The 18295-nt window shown below is 44.7% G+C and overlaps 1 protein-coding gene across 1 annotated transcript; it reads right to left on the bottom strand.

Moving 5' to 3' along the window:
• Positions 1 to 1421: 1421 nt before the first annotated feature.
• Positions 1422 to 2357, bottom strand: LOC114022122 (olfactory receptor 14A16-like). Its single transcript, XM_027832887.2, has one exon. The coding sequence runs from the start codon at positions 2355 to 2357 to the stop codon at positions 1422 to 1424; it is 936 nt and encodes a 311-aa protein (XP_027688688.2).
• Between the last annotated feature and the right edge of the window lie 15938 nt (positions 2358 to 18295).

Below are 18295 nucleotides of genomic sequence, written 5' to 3'. Positions count from 1 at the left end.
AAATAATTCAAGTTCTTTATCCTTGTGATTCTTCCAGAACAAGATAGTAAACAGGTACCTCTGGGCTCCAGAACATTTGTTTAAGGAAAGATTGGCAACACACAGTGACTGTTGGAGATGCAAACAGCCACATGCCAACCTTTCACACATCATCCAAAAATTTCATACACCTGCCTAAAAATGTATATTCAGCATTCTCTCAAAAACTTAAAGTGTTGCTATCTTTCCTTCTCCAAGCTTGTGTATTTTAGGGGTGCTGGATGAGTTGGTATTACCAGTTGACATTAAGAAATGGATTGCAGTAACTATTTTAGTGTCCAAAAGAGTTATCTTGAGAAAATTGAAATCTGCACTTCCTCCGTCATACACAGACTACCTTAGTGATCTCTCTACAACTGCATTAATGGAAAAAAATGACTCATTTATTCATCTATTTAGTCACTTTAATAATTGATGCCCTGCATGATCTCTATGGGTTCAGGGTTGTGTTTGTTTGTTTTTTCTTTTGTTTTTTCCAGGTTTTCCAAATAATGAACATTGAATTTTGTTATGTACATTGTATTTCCATCTTGTGCATGTATTAATGTTTTGTTTTGTTATGTGTTTATATTTTATACAAAAACAATAAAAATAAAGTTAAAAATTGTATGCCTTATTTTCAGTCTGAATTTGTCTTCAACTTCCAGCCATTGGATCCTGGTACAACCCTCTCTGCTACACTGAAGAGCGCATTTTCAAATATTTGTTCTCTGTGTATGTACTTGTAGACTGTGATCAAATCACCTCTTAACCATCTCTTTGTTAAGCTAAATAGAATGAGCTCCTTGATATTTAAATGTAGATGTAAGATCCACAGCTTGTGTCAGTTGGCATCACGGCACTGGACTCAATGAGTCCAGTCCCCACCTGGTGTAAATGGATATAGCTCCACTGAGGTCAAGAGGCCAGACCCCAGGTGGTGTAAATTGGTTAAGCTCTATCAAAGTCAATGGCACTACACTGGTTTGCGGAGGTCAGAGTTGAGGTCAGAGTCTGCTCTCCCATATACCAGATTTACACCAGTCTGACTCCTTTGACACCACTCCTGATTTATGCGCACAAGGGAAAGAAGTTCCTTGTTTTTAAGTGACCCTGAAATGGGTATAAGTGGCAAAGCAGTTTAACAGGCATTGCTCTGGCACAGAATGAAAGCCCAATTCTTCCCTCTCACAAAATGCACACCAGTTTAACTCCATTATTAGGCCAGAACTTCTGATGGTGTAAATCAGCCCAAGTGCATTGACATCTGTGGAGTTAATTTGGATTTGCATTGGTGCAGCCAAGAGTAGAAACTGGATCTTCTGTGTATACATTGTTTTGTTATGGAAATAACTGACATGGACCAGGAGAAACAAAGCAAAAGAATATTTACAGACACACAATTAAATCTTGGTGAATAACATCCACCCAGTCAGTCTCCTCAATGAAGCTTTGATCTCCTTGTTCCTCATGCTATAGATAACTGGATTCATCACTGGCGGTAACATGGAGTAGAGAAGAGCCACCACGAGATCCAGATCCGATGTAGAACTAGAGGTGGGTTTCAGGTAGGCAAAGATGCAAGTGAAAACAAATAAAGAGATCACAATGAGGTGAGAAAGACAGGTAGAGAAGGCTTTATGGCGTCCTTGCTCAGGGGCGATTCTCAGCACTGTTTTGAAGATCTGAACATAAGAAAAAGTTATTAAAACAAAGCAGCTTAAGCCTAAGGATGCACTAAAGGTGAGAACCTGAACTTCACTGAGGTATGAGTCAGGGCAGGTGAGCTTTAGTAGCTTCGGGATTTCACAGAAGAACTGATCCACCATGTTGCCTCCACAGAAGGTTAACACAAATGTGTTCCAGGTGTGCAGTGCAGAACTGAGACTACCACAGATCCAGGCACTGGCTGCCATTTGGACACAAGCTCTCCTGTTCATCACTCTCTGATAGTGCAGTGGTTGGCAGATGGCAACATACCGGTCATACGCCATGACAGTGAGAAGGAAAACATTTGTTCCTATCAAGAAGACAAGGAAAAAAACCTGGACGACACATCCAGCATAGGAAATTGACCTAGTGTGGGTTAGGGAATTAGCCATTGATTTGGGGATATTGACAGAGATGGAGCCAAGATCTACAACAGACAGATTCATCAAGAAGAAGTACATGGGAGTGTGAAGCTGGTGGTCAAGTGCTATGGCTGTGATGATAAGAAGATTCTCCATCAGTGCTGCCAGATAAATTACTAAGAGCAATATGAAGTATAAAATCTGCACCTCTGGAACATCAGAGAATCCCAGGAGAAGGAATGCGGTCACAGTGGTTCGGTTGGACATTTTCTTTCTCGGTACTTTATGAGCTGCCTGTAGAGGGAAGGACAAGGACAATGGTCAGGATTAGACTATTAAAATATCTGTCCTTTTGTGTAAACCACCATAATTTCCTTGACTTAAGATCAGATCCTTATCTTGTGAAGATTGATGTAATGTGGGAATGGGGGTGAGGGAATCTGCCCCACTGACTCCAGTGGAGTTACTCTTGATTTACATTAGGCTGAGTGAAAGAGAGGAGAATAAATCCCATTGACTACAATGGGGTTACTCCTGATTTACACTGGCTGAGTGAGAAGATAATCAGGCCTATTGACTGAATGGGATTACTCTTGATTTACACCAAGGTGAAAGAAATTATAACCAGGACCAATTTATTTGTAGGTCCTTGTATAACTTTTTCATTCAAAGATGTATAAAGTTAGGTAAATCTTATCCTCATTTTACAGAAGGGAAACTGCAGACCAGAGAGATAGATTCTTCTGTCTGGCACACCAGTGCAAATCTGGAGTAATTTCATTGAAAGCAGTGGAATTACTCTGCATTCATACTGCTGTAAATGGGAGTAGCATCTACCTCAGAGGTGAAAGGGCTCACTCATGGTCACATGATGACCCAGCTATAGAGTCAGGAACACAACCCAGGAAGAGTCTCGAATCCCAGTTGGCTGTTCTAGTCATGACCCATCACTCACAACCAAAAACAGAATAAAAGAACCCCAGAGTTCTGACTCCTCTTCCACTTCTCTAACCCACTAGATCCCACTCCTCTCCCAGAGCTGGGAATAGAACCCAGGAGTCCTGGTGCTGTACCCTTCCCTAATTACTAGATCACACTCTCAGGTGAGAGCCGGGAATAGAACCCAAGAACCTTGACTCCAGCCCCCATAATCACTACACCATACTGTATCTCTGTTTAAAAATGTGGCAATACTGAACATAATTTTTATTAGCAGTAATAACATTTGTAGTAGAACTGCTGCAAGATCAAGATCCAATGACGATCAGGACACCACTTAGCTGGGCTCTCTTTATTTGTACTGCATTTCACTGCCACTGATCCCAATGATGGTCTGTCTTGAGTTCGTACTGTCAGGGGACACCATCATAGGACCTAATCATATCAGCCACACTATCAGAGGCTCATTCACCTGCACATCTACCAATATGATATATGCCATCATGTGCCAGCAATGCCCCTCTGCCATGTACATTGGCCAAACTGGACAGTCTCTACGTAAAAGAATAAATGGACACAAATCAGATGTCAAGCATGATAACATTCAAAAACCAGTCGGAGAACACTTCAATCTCCCTGGTCACTCGATTACAGACCTAAAAGTCACAATAAAAAAACTTCAAAAACAGACTCCAACAAGAGACTGCTGAATTGGAATTAATTTGCAAACTGGACACCATTACATTAGGCTTGAATAAAGACTGGGAGTGGATGGGTCATTACACAAAGTAAAACTATTTTCCCACGTTTATAACCCCCGCCACTGTTCCTCACATGTTCTTGTCAACTGCTGGAAATGGCCCACCTTGATTATCACTACAAAAGGTTTTTTTTTCTCTCCTGCTGGTAATCGCTCACCTTACCTGATCACTCTCATTACAGTGTTTATGGTAACACATTGTTTCATGTTCTCTGTGTATATGTCTATCTTCCTACTGTATTTTCCACTGCATGCATCAGATGAAGTGGGTTTTAGCCCATGAAAGCTTATGCTCAAATAAATTTGTTAGTCTCTAAGGTGCCACAAGTCCTCCTGTTCTTTTTGCAGACACAGACTAACACGGCTGCTACTCTGAAACCAGACAGAAGAAGACACTCTCACTGTTTGTCTACACGGTGCCTTAGTCTGCACTAGCAGGGCACAAATTCTAGTGTGCACTAGCATGTTGTGCACTAACTGACCCATGAGGACCCTGCTGGCATACATTAAAAGTTCCCTAGTGCGTGTTAATATAGTACTGCTTGAAACAGAAATTCATCAATGTACACTAGGAAGCTTTGAGTGTGCAACATATTAGTGCACACTGGAATATACAAACTTCTCCTGTGAACTACTGCACCTTGTAGACAAGATCTAACTGATAATCTTCTGTCTGAAAAGGGGGAGTGGATGAGTTTTAATTGTTTGTTTTACAGAACCACTCGATTTCAATGTGTTATGTCTTATTGTGATTCTTTTTCCCTTGTGTATCCCAGTCAACACATTTCCAAACTAGCAAAAGAAGTGACAACAAACTGATAGAAAGAAAGAACAAACAAAGATAGACAGAGAGAAAGACAGTAGTAACAACAAATAATTAGAGCAATAGATGGATAGACAGATTCTCTATTTGTTTTTCACTGTGCCCTGTCAGATAGATAGATAGATAGATAGATAGATAGATAGATAGATAGATAGATGTTTCCTAAGGTAACCCCTGATTTATGCTGCTTTAGTTTACTATGTCCAAATTGAAATAAGACTGAAAATCTGAAAAAATACATATTGTCCATTTACAACCATTTACAATTTTTCCCTTAAAAGGCACCTCTGGAAACCCTACATATATTTAATTGCAACAGCAAACTTACTGTGCCAGTGTTTGTGAAATCCTCCCAGCTCTACTCTCCTCCAACTCCAGACTCCTTTTAGTCGTCATCTATCTATCACCGTATTAGGAGAAACTGTTCTCTCCTCACACTGAGGCTGGCCTGCTGGAAAAATTCTAAGACCTGTTGCTCTCTGCAGACGAGCTGTGTGTAGCTAACTCTGGTGCTGTTGGAAGGATATTTACCCATGCCTATTCCTAAGGGCTTTCAGGCACTCACTTCCTGAAGCCCTGCACAGCATAGGATCAGAGGCCCAGAGGCCAAAGTTACTTTCTGTCTGTGTTGTATTTTCCTAAATGTTCCCAGAAACTGAAGTGATCACACTCACAGAGAGGCAGTAGTGTATAAAGCAATGACTGTGATCCAATGGCTAGGGGCACAGGACTGGTACTCAGGAGACCTGGTATCTATTCCTGTCTTGGCCACTGACCTGCGTGTGACCAAGCACAAGTCACTTCTCCTTTCCATGCCTCAGTTTCCCCTCCCTTCCATTGTGTGTTTGGATTATACATTCTGTGTGACAGAGGCTGTGTCTCACTATGTGTTTGCGAAGCATCTAGGAGACTGAGGCCTCTAGGTGTCAGGGTAATACAAATTATACAATAAATCTCTCTCTCTCCAAGTTTCAGAGTAACAGCCGTGTTAGTCTGTATTCGCAAAAAGAAAAGGAGGACTTGTGGCACCTTAGAGACTAACCAATTTATTTGAGCATAAGCTTTCATGAGCTACAGCTACAGCACCCGATGAAGTGAGCTGTAGCTCACAAAAGCTTATGCTCAAATAAATGTGTTAGTCTCTAAGGTGCCACAGGTCCTCCTTTTCTTTTTTTGAATATGTGTTAACTGCTTAAACTAAAAAGAAAAGGAGGACTTGTGGCACCTTAGAGACTAACACATTTATTTGAGCATAAGCTTTTGTGAGCTACAGCTCACTTCATCGGATGCATGCAGTGGAAAATACAGTGGGGAGATTTATATACACAGAGAACATGAAACAAGGGGTGTTACCATACACACTGTAACCAGAGTGATCACTTAAGATGAGCTATTAGCAGCAGGAGAGAAAAAAAACTCTTTTGTAGTGATAATCAAGATAGGCCATTTCCAGCAGTTGACAAGAACGTGTGAGAAACCGTGGGGGGGAAGGAATAAACATGGGGAAATAGTTTTACTTTGAGTAATGACACATCCACTCACAGTCTTTATTCAAGCCTAATTTAATGGTGTCCAGTTTGAAAATCAATTTCAATTCAGCAGTCTCTCATTGGAGTCTGTTTTTGAATTTTTTTTTGTTGAAGAATTGCGACGTTTAGGTCTATAATTGAGTGACCAGAGAGATTGAAGTGTTCTCCGACTGGTTTTTGAATGTTATAAATCTTGACATCTGATTTGTGTCCATTTATTCTTTTATGTAGAGACTGTCCAATGTACATGGCAGAGGGGCATTGCTGGCACATGATGGCATATATCACATTGGTAGATGTGCAGGTGAACGAGCCTCTGATAGTGTGGCTGATGTGATTAGGCCCTATGATGGTGTCCCTGAATAGATATGTGGACACAGTTGGCTGTGGGCTTTGTTGAAAGGATAGGTTCCCGGGTGAAAAGAAAAGGAGTACTTGTGGCACCTTAGAGACTAACAAATTTATTTGAGCATAAGCTTTTGTGAGCTACAGCTCACTTCATTGGATGCATTCAGTGGAAATGGGTTAGTGTTTTTGTTGTGTGGTGTGTGGTTGCTGGTGAGTATTTGCTTCAGGTTGGGGGGCTGTCTGTAAGCAAGGACTGGCCTGTCTCCCAAGATCTGTGAGAGTGATAGGTCGTCCTTCAGGATAGGTTGTAGATCCTTGGTGATGCGCTGGGGGGGTTTTAGTTGGTGGCTGAAGGTGAAACTAAACAATCTGTTGCTCCTTGTATTTAGCTGTGACACTCTGAGCACCTTTCCCAGATCTGAAGAAGTGCTCTGTGTAGCTTGAAAGCTTGTCTGTCACCAACAGAAATTCATCCACTACAAAATATTACCTCACCCACCTTGTCTTTCTAATATCCTGGAACAACTACAACAACACTGCAAGCAACAGTCAAATTTAGCTTTGCAGTCAGCTTAAAACTGGGATCAACATATTGCGGAAAAAACTGTCTCTCTTAGATGTATCTCTGGTGCCCAACACCTTGGTATCTAAGCACCTTGATTGCTACCTGATCTAGTGCCCATATGGGCTTTGTAGTTGGGCAGCTGCCCCACTCCAGGAGAACAGGGGTTAAAAGCAGCCCTGGAGCGGGCTGCGGCTGGGATAAAAGGAACGGGAGAAGCTGAGGGAGTAGCTGACCACAGGTGTGGCCAGCTCAATGAGAGCCCAGTTGGCCCTGATAAGAGGGCTGAGGCCAGGAGCTGAAAGGAGACTCACTCCAGCCCTGGAGTGAGAAGGGCCTTGCTGCCTGGGAGCACAGGGTACCGGAAGCAGAGCAGTGCTCAGAAGGTCAAGAGGAGCTAGGGAGCTCCAGCCTGGCAACTCCCCAGGCTGAGGCCTTGGTAAAGGCCTAAGCAGGTACTAGGGCTGCAGAGGTGCAGCCTGGGGATAGGCAGAGCCCCCTTGCCAATGATGAGTGGCCATTACAGACTGCAGTCTGCCCCAGAGAAAGGGGCTAGATGACAACTGGTAGTAGCCACTGAGTCAAGGTGGGCATGGGGGAGGGGGTTCCCCTGGGAAGGGAGCCCCAGAGTGGGGGGGTGATGCTGTGGGCAGCACCCTAAAGGAAAGGGACACTGGCCTGTGGCAAACAAGACACCGGCCAGCAGGAGGAGCTCTGGTCCGGTCTTCCCTTTGTTCCTGGATGAAGTCCCCATCGCATTGCAACTCTGCCTGGGCGTCTCTCACGGGGTTTTTTGTACCTGAACGTGGAGCCGCAGTTGTCTCTGTGGGGTGAGACAGTCCTTCTCTGGGATCGGACTCTGAGAGACGGCCGCGTAGTTCGTTTCAAGCAAGTATCTCCCCCTCTTTCCCAGGGTTCCAGCGGTCATATTCCCTCAGGATCTTCCGAAAGTCTGGCCCATCGCGTCCCAATACCACAGGGTAGGTCATTTCGGGGACCACGCTGACCTGGAGGACCTCCTTTCGGTGCCAAATATCTAGCCTAACCATGGTGGTCAGATTGGGTCAGATGTCCCCATGGATACACTGGAGGTTCATCATTGCTTTGGAGAGTGGGAGGTCAGGGATCAGGCCTTCCCGCACGAGTGTCTGGCTGCAGCCTGAGTTGAAAAGAGCCATTGTAGGTATCCCCTCCACTCAGACAGGGGTCAGGAGCTTAGCTGGGTACCGTTTATTGGCCTGAGTGCCGGCTACCCAGGCCTGTCCTGTCAAAGTTTGACTCAGACTCACAATTTATCAGACCACTCTGTTTTATTAGCAAAGCTGCTCTGCTAATACATTTAGAAGTGAGCCCCCCGAGTGGGGCTTGTGTCTCTTAATTTATATAGTTTTTTGGAGAACAAGTTACAGAGAAGTTACAGACAAAAGAAGAAAAAGATTTTTAGTCACCACCCTTCGAGATCCCTGAGACCAGTCACGTATCTTCAATTACCTGCCACCCTTAACAATCTCCTTTAACAGCTTCCAGTTAACTTAACTAATTGCCCCTCACACCTTCCATTCTGATGCCTGCTTCTTAGACGTGCTGGCTCTATCTTAATTGCTTCTCCATTCAAAAGCTAACTGTCCCTACGTGTGCTCCCTCAGATACTTTGTAACATGTTTTGGCATGCCTCTCATATACAATGTATCCAGCATTATACAACGTTATACTTATACAATGTTATACTTCCACAGTCCATAGGCACAGTCCATATATGGGTACTCTTGCCGAAAGTGCCCACCTTGACCACAATCCCAGCATACATCCCGAGCTCCTCTGGTCCCTGGGTTGGGTTTTGGCATGCTAGATGGGTCTCCCTCCCTCCAGGCCTGTGCCCGGCAGATTGGTCACCTACGTTCAGGGTTCAGGGGGCTGACTGGTCATGGAGGAAGGCAGGGTAGGCCCATTGGTGTCATCGGGTGATGACTATCCCCGGCCGCTCCATCCTTCCTCCTTGAACTCCCTGACCTTCGGGGCCACAGTTCAGACCTGTCAGCTGCCAAGTAGTCCTCCATTAGGTCTATGGCTTCGGCCATTGTGGTCAGTCGGTACTGCTGCACCCACTCCTTCCCCCCAGCCGGGAGGATTTGGCTGAACTGTTCTAGCACCACAGTTTCTACCACTTGGGCCCCTGACTTATGGTCCAGCTCCAGACACTGCCAGGCACTGTCCCGCAAGCGTTGCCCTACCACCCGGGGTCTAGTCCCTGCAGGGTATCTTTCCTGATGGAACCACCGGTGGTAAGTTTCTGGGTTAACACCCATTTGGTTCAGGAGAGCATCCTTCAGTTTTCTGTAGTCCAAAGCATCATGGGGGCCTAAGCCCCGGTATGCTGCCTGAGCTGACCCCATCAGGTAGGGGGCCAATAAGATGGCCCAGTGTTCTGGGGATCACCCAACAGCTGTGGCCACCCATTGAAAGGTGACTAAGAATGCCTCAGGATCATCTCTGGGTCCTATTTTTGACAGGCATATCAGAAGTCCGGCCAGGAGGGCCCCCATGTCTTGTCCAGTGGGTCTGGGGTTGGGAACCCCTGCCGGTCGAATCCCACATGACCACTTGTTGCATCAGGCATTCTTGTTGGGATTGTTAATGTGCAACCAGCTCCCTCATCATCTGTTCCTGCTGGGTCATAATTTGCTGCAGCAGCTGGGTCTGGTGTTGCTGTTGGCTCTCCAACAGCCACTTTAATAACTCATCAGTCTCCAGATTGTGGGGGGTGGCAGCTGCTTAGGTGAGGGCAGGTTACTCGCTTAGCAATCTCCTCTCTCTTGGGCCTTTCAGCAGGGCTTGTTAGTTGCCTGCATTCTCCACCATGTGTTGTGGGGTAGACACACAGACACACAGGCTCATGCCGTGGAACACCAATTCTGGGCCCGGGAAACAAGCACAGACTGGTGGGACCACATAGTGTTGCAGGTCTGAGACTATTCCCAATGGCTGCGAAACTTTCGCATGCGTAAGGGCACTTTCATGGAACTTTGTGACTTGCTTTCCCCTGCCCTGAAGAGCCAGAATACCAAGATGAGAGCAGCCCTCACAGTTGAGAAGCGAGTGGCGGTAGCCCTGTGGAAGCTTGCAATGCCAGACAGCTACCTGTCAGTTGGGGATCAATTGGGAGTGGGCAAATCTACTGTGTGGGCTGCTGTGATCCAAGTAGCCAACGCAATCACTGAGCTGCTGCTATCAAGGGTAGTGACTCTGGGAAATATGCAGGTCATAGTGGATGGCTTTGCTGCAATGGGATTCCCTAACTGTGGTGGGGCCATAGACGGAACGCATATCCCTATCTTGGGACCGGAGCCCCAAGGCCACCAGTACATAAACTGAAAGGGGTACTTTTCAGTTTCATGGCTGACCAGGCTATGGTGTGACAGTTCTATTTGTTTCTCCTTGATGAAAACCCGCCCCCTTGGTTCACTCTACTTCCCTGTAAGCCAACCGCCCTCCCCTTCCCCCTTCAATCACCACTTGCAGAGGCCATAAAGTCATTGTTGTTTCAAATTCATGCATTCTTTATTAATTTGTCACACAAATAGAGGGATAACTGCCAAGGTAGTGTGGGGGTTGGGTGGGGAAGGAGGGAAGCACTGGGTGGGGTGGGGGAGGAGGGAAAGACAAGGCCACACTGCCCTGCAAAACTTATTGAATGCCAGCCTTCTGTTGCTTGGGCAGTCCTCTGGGGTGGGGTGGTTGGGGGCCCGGAGGGCCCCCCACCCCACGTTTTTGGGCATCTGGGTGAGGAGGCTATGGAACTTGGGGAGGAGGGTGGTTGGTTACACACAGGGGCTGCAGTGGTGGTCTGTGCCTTTCCTGCACCTCAACCATACGCCGGAGCATATCAGTTTGATCCTCCAGTAGCCTCAGCATTGCATCCTGCCTCCTTTCATCATGCTGCCGCTACCTTTCCTCTTGATCCCGCCACCTCTCCTGTTGCTCCAGCCATCTATCATCTTGCGTGTCCCTCCTGTCCTCACGTTCATTTTGTGCTTTCCTGGAGTCTTCCATTGTCTGCCTCCATGCATTCTGCTGGGCTCTTTCAGTTTGGGTGGACTGCATGAGCTCAGAGAACATTTCATTGTGAGTGTGGTTTTTTTCACCTTCTTATCTGCACTAGCCTCTGGGATAGAGATACTAGTCACAGCGTTGAAACATTTGCAGCTCCGGGAGGAAAAAAAGGGAGATTAAAATTGAAAAAGACACATTGGCCATTTAAAAGGAGGGGTTGATGTTTTCAGGTTAACGTGCAGCACAAACCCAACTAACCCCCTCCCCCCCTCCACACCCAATTCTCTGGGATGATCGCTTCACCCCTCCCCACATTGCCAGGCTAACAGCAGCGATGATTTCTTTTCAGCCACAGGCAAACAGCCCAGCAGGAATGGCCACCTCTGATGTCCTCTTAATAAAATTCCCCTATTTCAACCAGGTGACCATGAATGATATCACTCTCCTGAGGATAACACAGAGAGATAAAGAATGGATGTTGCTTGAATGCCAGCAAACACCAGGACCACACGCTGCCATGCTTTCTTATGCAATGATTCCAGACTACATGCTACTGGCCTGGTGTGGTAAAGTGTCCGACCATGGAGGACGCAATAAGGCTGCCCTCCCCAGAAACCTTTTGCAAAGGCTTGGGAGTACCTCCAGGACAGCTTCATTGAGATGTCCCTGGAGGATTTCCACCCCATCCCCAGACACATTAACAAACTTTTAAGAGTTTAAAAAGATTCACAATTCAAGAAGAATGTTACTAAATTGGAGAGGGCTCAGAGAAGAGCCATGAGAATGTTTAAAAGGATTAGAAAAGCATGCCTTACAGTGATAGACTCAAAGAGCTCTATCTATTTAGCTTAACCAAGAGACGGTTAAGGGATGACTTAATTACAATCTATAAGTATCGACATGGGAACAAATTTTTGATAGTGGCCTCTTCATGCTAACAGAGAAAGGTCTTAAATGATTTAATGGCTGGAAGTTGAAGCTAGACAAATTCAGACTGAAAACAAGGCTTAAATTTTTAACAGCAAAAGTAATTAACCATTAGAACAATTTACCAAGGGTCATGGTAGATTCTCCATGACAGATAATTTTAAAATCAAGACTGGATGTTTTTCTAAAAGATCAGCTCTAGGAATTATGTTGGAGAAGTTCTATGGCCTGTGTTATACAGAAGGTCAGACTAGATGATCACAGTGGTCCCTTCTGGCCTTGGAATCTGTGAAAAAGAACCCAGGACATTTTTGAAACTATGAATGAATCATAAGTCACATTTTTAAAATGTTTAGAGACCTACTGCAATTTTTGAAAAGCAACTAGGTGCCTAAAGCCCATTTAAATCAATGGGAGTTGGACACTTAGTCGCTTTTGAAAATCCCACTAAGACTCTAAATAGCTTTAAAAATCTGGCCCCTGACCTTAGTTTGAAAATTGTACCCCAATTCTTGAAATCATCCCAGGTGAACAACTTCAGCAGCGCTACATCAAGGATTAATTTGGACCTTTAAAAAATCCTTTATTCAAATTAAAATTAAAAGAAAAAAGTTTCAGGTGAGAGAAAGTTCAAAGAAAGGTCAAATATAAAAGGCCAACAAAGATCATCAAAAGCATATTTTGTAGGAAACTTTAGTTTAGTCAATGCCCCTTAATCCTGACCTGCAGCCCCCTATCCCAGCTCTGCCAGTGTCCCTTCATAGCAACCCAGAGCCCACTACAATCCCAGTTCTGGGCTTTCCCCACACCTTTGCTAATGCCATTCAGTCCCAACCCATAGTAGAATTAATTACATTCACTTATAATTTTTAATCAGTTTGTGATCCTGAAATAGAAGTTATAGAAATATAAAAAGAAGTTTCTGAATAAAGACAATCCAATACAAATAACAATAATAGTCCATCTGATTCTGTTCTTTGACTATTTTTCTACATTTAATCCTCTGGGAATCTGTCTGTGACACATTCATCTTTAGGGTTCTTGGGTGATTTTAGGTGCAAGCACTGACTTGATCACACAAGCTCAATATCCATTAGTTCCTGGAAATAAAAGCAGAGTTATTGTGTAAGAGAAGCACTAATGCTGAGTAGATCTCTCCCTCTGTTTCTATCCTGTCTCTATCTCTCCTTTGAGGTTTTTAAGGTCAGGCTTGACAAAGCCCTAGCTGGGATGATTTAGTTGGGGATTGGTCCTGTTTTGAGTAGGGGGTTGGACTAGATGACCTCCTGAGGTCCCTTCCAACCCTGATATTCTATGATTCTATGATTCTGTCTTTGCTATCCTACAAATCTATCTATCTATCTGTAATCAGTCAGGATGAGCTCCACCCTGACATCTGGTGGTGAGTTGTGGCAAGTTGTGGAAAAGAACTTCAGGGCCTTATCTCATTTGCATCGGCTCACCCACCCCGCCTAGCATGAGCCCATAGCTGCCCAAATGGTCACTTTGGCTGCTGTGGGATCCCCAGTTTCTCTGTTATTGGGGCAGGAAGAATAAATTGTTATTATCCTGATTATGTGAATCAAGGACAGTTGAACTGTACTTGAGCTTTTGTTATGATGGAAGGACTCGTCATCAACTAAGTAGCACTCGCTAGGCAAGGGACAGGGGTTCCAAAACTCAGTGAATTGAGAGAGGTTGGGTACAGGTATTAGTGGGGGGGCCCTCTGATGAGGGCCATATATGCCAATTGCAATTTCTTCTTTCTCCACTATGGAATGTCAGAGCTAATATTGATTCCATTAGGAGTCTAGTTACAGGCTGCTGAGCTGAATTCACTTTGGGCTAATGGTGCACCAGCACTGAGGCTCTCTTACTACAAGCTGAAATCACTGAGTGTTGTGTTAGTGGGGGAGCCTGGAGATATATTGCGGAGCAGTTTGTGGGACAGCTGGCAGAGTAGAGTGGCTGGTGGAGCAGAGCAGTTTGTGGGATGGCTGGAGCAGCTCACAGGGGGCCTGCAGAGCAGAGTGATTTGTGGGATGGCAGGTAGAGTGGAGCAGAGCAGAGCCCCATGGAGAGGTGGGGCAATTGGCTTTGGACCTTGTAAGGTGCCCCTTAAGCCTCCCACTTCCACCCAGGTTGGGAAGTAAAACTCTGCAGATAAATTTTTGAACTCTGGGGCTGCACTGACCAGGGGCAGAGACTTTTGGGTTGTTGGACTTTTGGGACTTTGGATGACTTTTGGTTTGCTGGACTCAAGAACCAAAGGGAAAGGGCACAGCCCAGTTTGCTTGGGATGGGTTTTTGCTCATGGGTTGTGTTATGAATCCTGTTGGTGGTGTTCTCCCAACATAATACCACATTGTTTCTCTCTGTTATTAAAAGGCTTTTGCTACACTCAGACTCTGTGCTTGTGAGAGGGGAAGTATTGCCTCTGAGAGGCGCCCAGCGGGGGTGGTATATATTTGTCCCAGGTCACTGGGTGGGGGCTCGAGCCGGTTTTGCATTGTGTTATTGGAATGGAACCCCTAGATACAGAACCCGGCCCTTGTTGCTGCCAACTCTGATGGGCAGAAGGGTTACATATCTAGCTAGTTAGCTAGCTCTAAATTACAAGGAAACCATCAAATATTCAACACTACCCTGCTAATATTGCAAAGTATGTGGAGTGCTATTCTCATGTGTTTAGGAACATAGGAACTGCCAGCCTGGAAGAGGCCATAGTTCCACATAGTCCAGTTTCCTGTCTCTAGCAGTGGACAGCATCAGCTGCTTCAGAAGAAAGTGCAAGAAACCCTGAACTGGGAGATTACAGACTAAACTTTCCATAGTGTGTTTCTCCCTAACTTCCTTCAGGTAGGGATTATCTCCTACACTGAAGCACAAATATTTATGGCTGAGATTCTGATAGATATATAGATAGATAGATAGGACATGATCATGGTGTAATGACCATCCCTTTTATTTAGAGGGTTGTGTACAGTTACACTTGGTTATCACAAAGACCACAATATATTAATGCCTCTTTCAACTGCTCTCCCCCCAAAATTTTCCATTCCTTCTTGGTCTTAAGGATTCATGTCTTGTGTTCAGTTGCCGCAGCCCTTTGGTGACAGATCACACTGGCACAGGACATCTGGGGGAGGTTTAGGTTGGATATTAGGAAAAACTTTTTCACTAGGAGGGTGGTGAAACACTGGAATGCGTTACCTAGGGAGGTGGTAGAATCTCCTTCCTTAGAAGTTGTTAAGGTCAGGCTTGACAAAGCCCTGGCTGGGATGATTTAATTGGGGATTGGTCCTGCTTTGAGCAGGGGGTTGGACTAGATGACCTCCTGAGGTCCCTTCCAACCCTGATATTCTATGATTCTATGATTCTCTGATCTCCGTCCGGGCCTTTGACTGACACCTGGAGAGGGGGTTGAATGTGCAGAAACTCCCAACACTTCAGCATCTCTTCTAGGAGGTTGATGATGTCTCATCTCATTGGTGCTGTCTGCATGAATATACCTGTGTAAAAGTCACCTTCTTAACAGCGAATCTCAGACAACTGTTAAAACCAATACCTTCTCTGACTAGGTCCTGTCCATCCTAACAACCTCTCATGGTTTCCCAGAGTAGAACTCTCCCCTAGACATCTTTTTTCAAGTCTTTGGTTTGCACCATTTCCAAAGTGGAGGAACTGTTCTAAAGGTATAGAGTGGAAAAGGGGAAATGAAAAGAAAAAGAAATAAGTGAACAACCACCCCTCACCCCCAACCTAGACGTGATTCATTCATGGAGGAAAAGGCAAAAACAAATAAAAATTCAAAATTTTAAAATGGAAAAATATATCAGTTTTCAACAAACAAATGAAAAGAAAATTTAAACTAGAAACTCAATGAAAATTTTCAATTTGTTTCATTAGGAAAATTCCAGTCCTTTTTTTCAAAATTTTGCCAAATTTTTGCCAAAATTTTTGCCAAAAAATTGCCAAATTAGGCTCTATTCCTAATTTTTTCGCCTTCTTTTAAATTCCCGTTTGTTTTCAGGCATCGCTATCCCAGTCCCGACGCTCACTGTGTTCTCTCAATATTCCACTTACCTCATTGGGGACCCCATTACACTCAGATGCTCAGTGCATGCAAAGTAGCCACTGATCAGATTCCAGTCCTTCAAGGGGAAGTCAGAAGTGGCCTCAATACAATACCCACAGCAGGACACTTGGAGTTACCAGCTACACAAGATCAGCCTGAAGGACTCCGGCTCATACACCTGCAAGTATTGGGTACGCTGCTCCGGGTGGGAAATCCCATCCTCAGAGAGTGCCCCTGTCTCCATATCTACCTGTGGTAAGTCTACACTAGGAAAGGGAGAACTCTATGCACAATGGCATGCATCCGATCTTCAACTGCTAGCAGCAAATATCCCCAACGTCCGGTGATGGGACACTAGATGGGGAGGGCTCTGAGTTACTACAGAGAATTATTTCCCAGGTGTCTGGCTGGTGGTCTTTCCCACATGCTCAAGGTCTAACTGATTTCCATATTTGGAGTCAGGAAGCAATTTCCCCCAGTTCAGATTGGCAGAGACACTGGGGTTTTTTCACCTTCCTCTGCATCATGGGGCATGGGTCACTTCTAGGTTTAAACTAGTGTAAATGTGTCGTGTTTAGATGCTGCTTGTAATTATTAGAACTGAGAGCACTGGCTGTTGGGAGTCTGAAAGGACAGGAAACAGGAAGGAGAGGGGAGAGTGGAGGAGGCGGAGTGAGAGCTACCAAGGGTGCAGCAGCAGCTTGGTAAAGATGTTTCCACTTCGAAAATAAAGTCCTGTTGAAGTTTGTTAATACCTTGCCTGGTTGATACAACATTTTGGTGATGAGGATGGATCTTCTGCCTCTGAACCCACCTGCACCCTTTCTGCAAAGCCCAGGTGAGCCTCCAATTGCTTTTACTACCTAGATCCATATGCTTGAGACTTATCTGCTTGCAAACACTGCTACAGAGATTTCTGAAGTAAGAAAGTGTGCTCTGCTAATACACTGCCTTGGAGCAGAAGGGCTGTGTATATTTTACACTTTTCCCCTTGCAGATGATAAATATGAGACTGCGCTCACTGTATTAAAGAACTTTTTTTTGTGCCAAAAGTGAATGTAGTAGCTAATTGTTATAGATTTTGCCAACATGAGCAGAAAACAGGGAGACTATAATGCAGTATACTGCTTCCCTGAGGAGTCTGATTGTAACTTGTGACTTTGGGAATATGGAAGACGAGATGATTAGAGACCAGCTCATTGAGAAAACAACCATGCTTCGTGTAAGAGAATGCTTACTTCTAGAACCACAACTTACACTAGAAAAAACAATAACCATTGCTACTCAGATTGAGTCAGCTACAGCTGAAGCCAAAATAATGAACATGGATACAGGAGGCACAGTCCAGGCTGTGACTTCTTTGCAGAAAAGTTCACTATAGCTGCAGACAAACGATTACAAGAGGAAAACTAATGAAAAACCACTGAATTAGCAAATTCAAAATACAGTAAAAGCATGCTTTCGCTGTGGATCCCCACAACACCTTGCAAGCTATACAGCATGTCCGGCAAAAGTAGCTCAGTGCAACCATTGCAAGAAGATTGGGCATTTTGCTAAATTATGTCACAGCAGCCAGTTCAATCAACAGGTGCATGCAGTTACAATTCCAGATGTTACCATGCTGAGCGTGGACAAAATCACTACTACACATATTTCAGAACCAATAAAGTGCACTGTAAATGTTTCCGCCATACCCTCAGGCAAATCACACTCTATTCAGCTAATGTTGGACACTGGCTCAGCAGTATCTATACTACCTGATTCCATCTATTTGCATTACTTTAAAGGTGTGCCTCTTACTGAACCCAAACTTCACTTGGTGTGCTATTTGAAAAACTATATTCCAGTACATGGCTGCCTGCCAGCAATAGTTAATTTTGGTGATTGCTGTGTAACTGCAGAATTCTACATTGTTCACAAAGGCACTCCTATCGTTGGCAGAGATTCATTGGCTGCTTTAAATCTCAGGGTAGTTAATGGGCAAATTGATCTTCCTCAGCAAAGTACTCTTGTGATACACACACCAGTTTCAGCTGGGACCCAACACCAGGTTGAGGAGAAACTTGGCTGTGCTTATGGGTTTCTGTATAAAGTTAAAATGCAGAATAATGTGATGCCTATACGACAGAAGTTACGGCACTTACCATTTTCAGTCAGGGAAGCTGTTTAAGAGGAACTTAGAAAACTTG

This window comes from Chelonia mydas, chromosome 14, assembly GCF_015237465.2.
Source record: "Chelonia mydas isolate rCheMyd1 chromosome 14, rCheMyd1.pri.v2, whole genome shotgun sequence".
Lineage (NCBI taxonomy): Eukaryota > Metazoa > Chordata > Testudines > Cheloniidae > Chelonia > Chelonia mydas.
Note: the sequence above shows the minus strand (reverse complement) of the source record. Positions and strands in the feature narration are given on the sequence as shown.